At 43.4% G+C, this 8,451-nt stretch overlaps 1 protein-coding gene across 1 annotated transcript; it reads left to right on the top strand.

Annotated features, from left to right (window-relative positions):
• Positions 1-6,950: 6,950 nt before the first annotated feature.
• On the top strand, positions 6,951-7,862 carry TAS2R1 (taste 2 receptor member 1; the record flags this gene model as incomplete). Its single annotated transcript, XM_084781606.1, has 1 exon — positions 6,951-7,862. One exon carries the CDS (start codon positions 6,951-6,953, stop codon positions 7,860-7,862), a length of 912 nt encoding a protein of 303 aa, XP_084637732.1.
• Positions 7,863-8,451: the final 589 nt, after the last annotated feature.

Genomic DNA, 8,451 nt, shown 5'->3' with positions numbered 1-8,451 from the left:
CCAGGGAGCAAGATTCATGATGTCCACTGTCCATACAACCCTGAGCTTAGTCCCTCTATTTCATGTGCACTCAGGGCAGAGTTTCATCTCTGTAAAGCAGGAGAATAAATTCTAGCATAAAAGAGAGTTTTGACCAGGGCAAACAGGATGCTATGAGTTTTAACATGACAGATGCATCATAGTTTTGAACCATGTGTTCAATCCAATAGTTGCAACCAACATACTTACAGATGCGTATGAAAATCTATGTGGCCATGTATCTTCTAGACAAAGACAGCCAGTCAATGCCAATGGTGTTATGTTTAGTGGAGAGTGCTAAAACCTTGGATACACATATGGCAATCTTATGCTTTATTAATTTCTTATAGTGCAATACAGTCTGAGATGCCATAGTGAATATGTATCGGAGAAAGAATGAGTGATTAAAGACCCCCCAAATTTTCTGTATTTCTTCATTTTAAAATAATTGTTCTAGCGACATAATAAAGAGAGCTTTGAGTTCAGTGACTAGAGCGTTCAACTCTAAAGTAGAAATAACAGGTTTGAGCCCTTGGTTCACTAAGTGGCTTTAGACAGGTAACTCTTCTGACTTGAGTTCTTAAGTGTGAGCTGTGCAGAGGACGTTGTTGCTTTTCCATTTAGCCCATAGCCATTTTGGTATATTTCACTCACCTCAGGCTCAACTCACTAACAACCACTAGTTTATGAGTTCATTTAAGTGTGAAGACCAGAATTAAATGAGGGTTGGCCTAGAGCTATAACCTGAGAAGCACCCACTCTTGAGCTCTTGTTTTTCTGACTGTGAGGGGGGGGGACCCATTCTTAGACAGGTTCATGTCACAGTCTCATAATGGTAAGATGGCTGCTAGCGTCCCTTGTGCAGAGATGAGTATCTTGCTCAGAATACTCAACCTAAACCTCGATGATTAATTCACACGGCAAATTTGGGCTTCATGTTGATCCCTCAACGGATGGTCTTGAACACGTGAGGGATATATTAACTGTCACACCTGGAAACTATACCCCTTCTTGAGTAGAGATGAATCTGGAACCCAAAAAGGTCAGTAGGCAGGAACATAAGGAAAGGGGGGCTCTTCCAAAGAGAAGTAAGTTTAACAGAAGAACAGGTACTCACCAAGCAACAGCTGCAGGTTTGGGCTCTCCATGCCTCCACTACTGAACAGAATCTTCATTAGCGGTGGGTGTCCCTGAGCCTAGTGATGAAGCAGTCAGGCCTTAGAAACATAGTAACAAGGCATCACTGAGGGCAATCCCCGGGTCTCTCTGCCCCTCAGTATTGATTTCATAGAGTTGTCAGAAGAGCAAATGGATGTTATTTTCCTGTTGTTTAGCATTTTAAACACCAGATAGATTGTAAACAGTTTGCTTTGTCCTCAAAGCTTGTGGCCCCAGATGTTTTCACTGAACATTCTATCCTCTGAATTACAGTTCATTTCTATGCAATTTACATTGTGCTGGTACAGATAAACTTTACAAATATTAATAGTTTTGGATACATCCAGCAAAACTTGGGTCACTGAATTTGCCAAATGCAGCACCAATAAAAATCTTTAGATTGAGCTTCCTTATAAATAAAGGGACAGATATTTTCAATGAAAGAGCAGATAGTATCATCTATGAATGAAGATCTTAGGGTCCCTGGCTGCTAGGATTGCTGTCACGTATGCAAGAACTATATCATCAGGGTTTCCTTCTAGGGACCAGGCAATAGAGGGGACAGACAGTTACATGAGTTCACAAGGCATTATGTCACCTGGATTTCCATTCAGCAATCTCTTCCCTGTAGAGCCTTAACCAGACTGTGTGGCTCTGAGGATCATCTTCATGCAAGCCAATTCTGAGAGCATGTTTTCAATCCCGTGCCTCCACAAACACCACACTTACTATTTAGTGTGTAATAACCTTTCTAACCTTGTGGGCATTTCTGGCGGATCAGGTCCTCTGTGAAAGTCTTGTCCTCTGATCTTCCCTATCTTAGCAAACAGGACCAGCATTCATGCCAATGACCCAAAAGTATTTTTTTAATTTCTCTTGTTTCCTCCTTCCTCCTGTCAATGCCAAATGAAATTCCTGTTGCATCTAGCTTCAAGACACATCCTCAATTTAGCCACTTCTTCCTTCCAGCCACAATCCCATTTAAGCTCTTAATACCCCGTGCTGAATCTGCTGCAGCCTTCAGAGGGGTCTTTCTGCTCCGTATTTGTCCTCTCCTGCCTTCCATGTTCTGTCTCCAAAATAAATGGCCTTTTCTCCTCCTATTTCTTTCTTGCTCTTCCTTTTACTCTTCTTCTTCTTTTTCTCTCCTTATTATTATTCCTATTCTTTTTCTTAGATAAGGCCACACCCCCTAACCCTGGCTAGCTGGGAACATTTTACATAAACCAAGCTCACTGTTTATGACTCATGCGGCTTCTGCTTTCCCAGTCCTGGGATGAAAAGCATCAGCTACCACACTAAGTAAATGCGTTACAACATGGGTCTTCCTGGACAGCACTTCTCCTCAACTGAACTTTGCAATGACTTTTACACATTAAAGTTGAACTGCAGTTGTTTCTGCAGCCCAAGTATTTGGCTATCCAGCCGTGCTCGCCCACAGGTGCTTCCCCGCCTTGGGTTCCTTCTCTGGTCTGTGCTGCTCCTGGCAAAGCGGAGGTTTGAACTTGGGTTTGTTGATGGCACCAAGCTCTTTTATGATGGCAACAGGGCGGGGATATTCTAGCTCCCGCTCTCTCTGCCTGGAATGCTCATCCCTAGGCCTCCCATCTGAACGTTTTATCTTTGTATAGGCGTCAGCCCTCCCTGGCCACATGCTCTAAAAAATAACATTTCTTTCTCCATTGCTGGAGCCCATAATTACTTTGCACTTCTTTATTCTCATCTTCCCCACTGCAATGCAACTTCCAAGATGATGGAGACTTTAATTTTATTCCCTACTCTCTATTCTATGCTTAGAAAAGAGCCTTTCCCCTCACACACAACATGAGCATGTATTTAGTGATGAGAAGAAAGAGAGAGAGAAGGAAAAAAGCAACAAGGAAGTGGAGAAGGAAGGAGAAAGGAGACAGGGAGGGTGGGAGGGAGGGAGGGAATGAGAGAAGGAAGAGGGAGGGAGGGAGGAGGGAGGGAGGAGGGAAGGAGGAGGGAAGCAGCAACAGTGATTGGGATTCCATAGACGAACTTGGGATAGAGCCCAAGGCAGCAGTTTGAGGACTCTTGCCACCCTCAGGGGCAGCATGTCTGGCTTATGTTTCCCCATTGTTCCTCACAAGGGACTCTTGTTTGTAAAGACTGAGTTCTGTGCATGGAAGACTTACATTCAATGCAATGTACGTCTCCATTATCCTATTTGCTGCAATGTGAACAAACCTCAATGTACTGAACCTCAGTGTAGGAGAATTAAGGGGATAAATGTGAGAGAGGGGACAAGTATTTAGAAGTGACTTGAATATTAAGACAGCAATTTTAGTCCCAAAGATCAACTGCACATGCTAGTGGAGAGATGAAAATGGTGGGATTTAAAGAATGATTAGTCTGAAAGAGCTTGAGTTTTTTTTTCAACCACCATGTTGTGAATTTTAGAAGAAATACATTCCATGGCAGCTTTACACAGGGTGAGCCATGGTCCAGGAAGGAATGCCTGCTTTTCACTGCCAAGGATGTATTTCTTTCTTATTTGAAAGATCTTATTAGCTATACAAGAATGTTAATACATGCACATGTTTCTAAAAGTGAGAATTGTTCCCCTGATAATGAAGTGGGAAGCCCCCCTCCCCCCCACCTTAGGAAGGGCTCTAAACTGTTGCTCACTTTCATGATGACTATATCAAAATAAATGTCTTCATGTGGCTGGAAAGCAGAACGCCGCAGCCTTTACCTGCTGAAAAACCTGCCTGCATCCATCCAGCTGCACGTGAAAAGGATCACACTTCCTTTTCGGCAGCTAAATGATTTGAATATAAATAAGCAACTTTTTCCGCCTGTCAGTTCCCTCCAGAATATTTAGTGCTGTCTCCTTTAATGAGTGCTCATTACAGATGAGTGCGAGTGAACACATTTAATCAGGGTAATACGGGGTAACGAGCATGTGAATTTCTCCACATCGGGTCCTGCTCCATCTGTTCCAAGCCATTTGTCCATGTAAAACTGTCAACGTTTTGAGCTGCTGATTGACAGGTGAAGCCAGACGTGCATGGTTTTCATCTCAGTGCCAGGGATTCTCTGATGCCTTTTTTCTTGCACTAGAAGAGACCTCCTGAAAGACCCAAAGGGGCTCTCTCCTTAGGATCAGCTTTTCTTTAATTCATTTCATTGATCATTAAAATATTGAGCTCACTCTTACCTAGTACAACAGTGCAGCCAAGGTCTGTAGCTACCTTGATTGACAAGGTAAGCTCCTAAGAGAGCCTGGAAGACCTGAGTTCGGAGGTCTTTCCTGAACACTGACTGGCAGCTTCCTGGTGATGAATGGGTCATTCACATAGCAATCCAACAGTATCCACCGGCCGCGCACACTCTTATTTTACCACCCCTCAGTGTAAGGTGTTCCAGACAAGGAGGTGTAGCTCACTGGTAGAGTCCTGGCTAATCCAATGCAAGGTCCTGTGGAAAGACTCAAGGATTACGAAGAAAATCATCAGATGTGCTTTTGGAATCCTGGCTCAGCTGGTAGAGTGTTTGTCTTGCAAATATGAGGACCTGAGTTCAATCCCCCAGAACCCAGGTAAATAAAGTTAGGTGTGCAAGTTAGCCCTCCCTTGACTGCTTGAGGGCTGTCCTGTTGGTTCCCTCCACCTCACAAGAGATGAAAGCCTGCGTGAAACTGTTAAAAACCCACAGAGCAATTGTGTCACAAGGAGAGTGACTGCCACTGTACTTTTTTCTTCCCTTCTCTTCTAGTTGTGTGTGAATAAGGTTCCAGTTAGCATCCTTTCTGACCCGTTAGGGTGAAATAATACATGTCCAGAGGACTCCTGCCTTGTTGCAGGCTCTGGTGAGCATTTTCATTAAGTGCTAAGCTGGAAGAGTCACTTTCTCCAACATTTGTAACTCTCCTCGCTTTTCACTTTGCTGATGACTTGTCTGAAGAATTTAGCTTTATGACACATTAAATACCAGAGTCACTCACTGTGCCTTTAGCCTTATGTCTTAGTTGGGGTTTCTATTGCTGTGAAGAGACGTCGTGACCATGGCAACTCTTCTAAAGAAACACATTTCATTGGGGCTGGCTTACAGTTCAGAGGTGGCAGACGCGCCAGAGAGTAGCTGAGAGTTCTGTATCCTGATTGGCAGGCAGCAGGAAGAGATAGTGAGCCACTGGGATTAGTTTGAGCTTCTGAAATCTCAAAGCCAACCGCTAATGACATGCTTCCTCCAACAAGGCAACATCTACTCAAATAAGGCCACATGTCCTAATCCCCACAAATAATGCTGCTCCCTATGAGCCTAGAGTTTTTTTTTTTTATTCAAACTACCACATTTTAGAATGACACCTGGAAACTGGATTGTTCCAGCATTTGTTGGCAGGAGAGTTTTCAATCAGGGTGGTTTTGTCACCTGAGTCATTTGGTAATGTCTGGAAATGCTTTTGACTGTCACAAGCTAGAGATGTAATGAAATGTGATAGTGGCATCTAATAGGCAGAGTCAAATCTGTGATAGCCATCCTCCATTGATTACATAGGACTTCCCTCCATCCACCAAGTAAAACAATTTGCCATTTCAAAATGTCAGTATAGTTGAAGATGAAACAAATATGGTTTAGCTCAACATGTGGCACATTATAAACATTAAAATGCTAACTTGTTTTTCTCTAATCTGTGGGACAATGACGATAGCAGCCAATCACTTGCCCCTATAACTCCCAGCTGTTGTAAGGTTGTCATTATTTTGGAAGGAAAGCAGAGCTAAGGTTCCAAACCCTGGATTACCAGCAAATGGTGACTCACGCAGATCCTGAGTGGGCGTCTTCATTTTCTTATGCATGACCTACCTTCCTTAGGCTTTGCCCGGTGTTTGTACATATGTGCAGGACCGTGTGGCTGAGCTTTGTGTACATGTGTACTGCATGTTCATGTTGAGGCTACTTATTTGCTTGGAAAACAGAGTCTAACCATGGGAATGTGGTCCACCTTGTTTTGATGAGATTTGGCTGAATTGGCTTTGTTGGGAGAGCAGTAAGCTGAAGATCTTGCTACAGTGGCTGACCTGTGAACCCAGGGATCGGCCTGTTTCTGCTTCCCTAATTCTGGGAGGCAGGTAAGTAAGAAGAGCTGGCTTTTCTTAAAACTGTGACTTCTGGGGGATTGAACTCAGATCCCCAGGCTTGTGCAGCAAGCACATTACCAACTGAGCCGTCTCCCTAGTACCCAAGTAGCCTTGCGTTTTATCATATGTGGTTTATTATTTAACAGTGTTGGAGGTCATTCTGAATTACTGATTCTACAGCCTGGAGGGCTAATATGAGGCGATCTTACATTCCTACTTCTACGACATCACTATGACAGAAGTGATTTGGGCTTTTTATGTTGCTTGAGGATGCTTCATTAGCATTAAGTGGAATCATAATTAGGTAAGGCTAGTCATCAAGGAGCTCCTCACTAGCCACCTAAAGGGGTCTGGTTGCACCATTTACTTGTGATGACTTTGACACCCACGCAGACCTGAAAAATGCAAATGCCATCAGTAAGACACAATTTGTTTCTGTAGTATCTGTTCCTCATTTGACTGAGTTGAATTGAGAAGGCAGGTAGATAATCAAATGAGCCCCACCTTCCTCTTCCATTGCCTTCTGCATTAGCATCATCTCTAAAGGGGCCCTGGTCCTAATGGAAGGAAATCAGAAATCATACATAAATGGTGGAGACTGTGCAGAACTCTGTGCAACATTTGAAGAAGTCATTGGTCTTTCTTTTTAAAATGCTGGAAGGTCACATGCTCTTCCTCTTTCTGGTAGTGGTGTTGCAGTTTATCACTGGGGTCCTGGCAAATGGCCTCATTGTGGTTGTCAATGCCATTGATGTGATCACTCGGAGTAAAATGGCCCCATTGGATCTGCTTCTTTCTTGCCTGGCGACTTCTAGGATCATTCTGCAGTTGTACATCCTGTTTGCACAACTGTGGCTATTCTGTTTGGTGAACCACTCTTTATTTATTGATAGTATTAACTTTGTCTTCTTTATAAATGAGTTGAATCTTTGGTTTGCCACATGGCTTGGTGTTTTCTACTGTGTCAAGATTGCTACCATCCCTCACCCACTCTTCTTGTGGCTGAAGATGAGGATATCCAGGTTGGTACCATGGCTGATCCTGGGCTCTGTGCTCTGTCCAGCTATTACTGCTTGCATTCACAGCAGAGCAATGTCAACAATCCCTAAAGAACTCTTTATAAACCCTTTTGCTAGAAATGCAACTCGGACCAGATGGGTACATGCTATGCCATTCTCCATCTTCATCCTTGGGCTCTCACTGCCGTTGCTCATCTTCCTTACTGCTGTTCTGCTCTTGATCTTCTCCTTGTGGAACCATAGCCGGCAGATGAGGGCTACCGTGGGCACCAGGGTATCCAGCAGACACGCTCTCATCAGCTCAATGCTGTCTATTATGTCATTCCTCGTCCTCTATTTCTCCCACTACATGGTAGCTATTCTTATCTCTGTTCAAGGTGTCGAGTTTGGAAGCACAGCCTTTCTAATCTGTACATTGGTGGTTGGTATGTACCCCTCATTGCACTCAATTGTCTTAATCCTAGGGAATCCTAAGCTGAAACGAAATGCAAAAATGTTCATTGTCCATTGTAAATGCCATTGTGAGAGAACTTCAAGGACCCTGGGGCTCAGTGACTAGACAGTGCCCACTTCTCATTGCTCAGCCAGCAAAACATCCTTCTCATAAGCGTGTATAATGCCATCTTCATTGTCCAGGCTGAGGCTTAGTCCTGGGTTTGCTACTTTTTCAAAGGGATAAATGGATTATCAAAGCATATCACATGTTGGTGGATGGCAACAAGCTCCACATCCCAGTTGTCATGTAGTAGCATCACCTTGCAAGATGACGTCATTGAAGAATTGGGATAAATGGAGCATAGGCTTTTCTGTATGATTTGCTGTAGCACGTGTACATCTATCATTTTCTCAAAGTAAAAAGTTTAAAGTAGAAGAAGAGCACAAGATTAAACATACAATACCAGAAGGATAGAATCCTATTAAGTACTGTGTTGGTTGCTTAGACTCAGACACTGTCCCAGACTTGAATGGTTTGACTATGTATATCTTGATGACAAGAGACTGAATATCTTTTTCTGTTTTGTTTGTTGGAGTCACTAACAGTATGATCACTCTTCTTTGGAGCATAAAGAAAGCTGAGCCCAGCCTTCTCAGTCCTCATGAGCATGTTCACCTAATCCAAGAGCAGAAAAATTAGTGACACATCCCAC

Source organism: Acomys minous (assembly GCF_964271855.1).
Source record: "Acomys minous genome assembly, chromosome: 5".
NCBI lineage: Eukaryota > Metazoa > Chordata > Mammalia > Rodentia > Muridae > Acomys > Acomys minous.
Note: the sequence above shows the minus strand (reverse complement) of the source record. Positions and strands in the feature narration are given on the sequence as shown.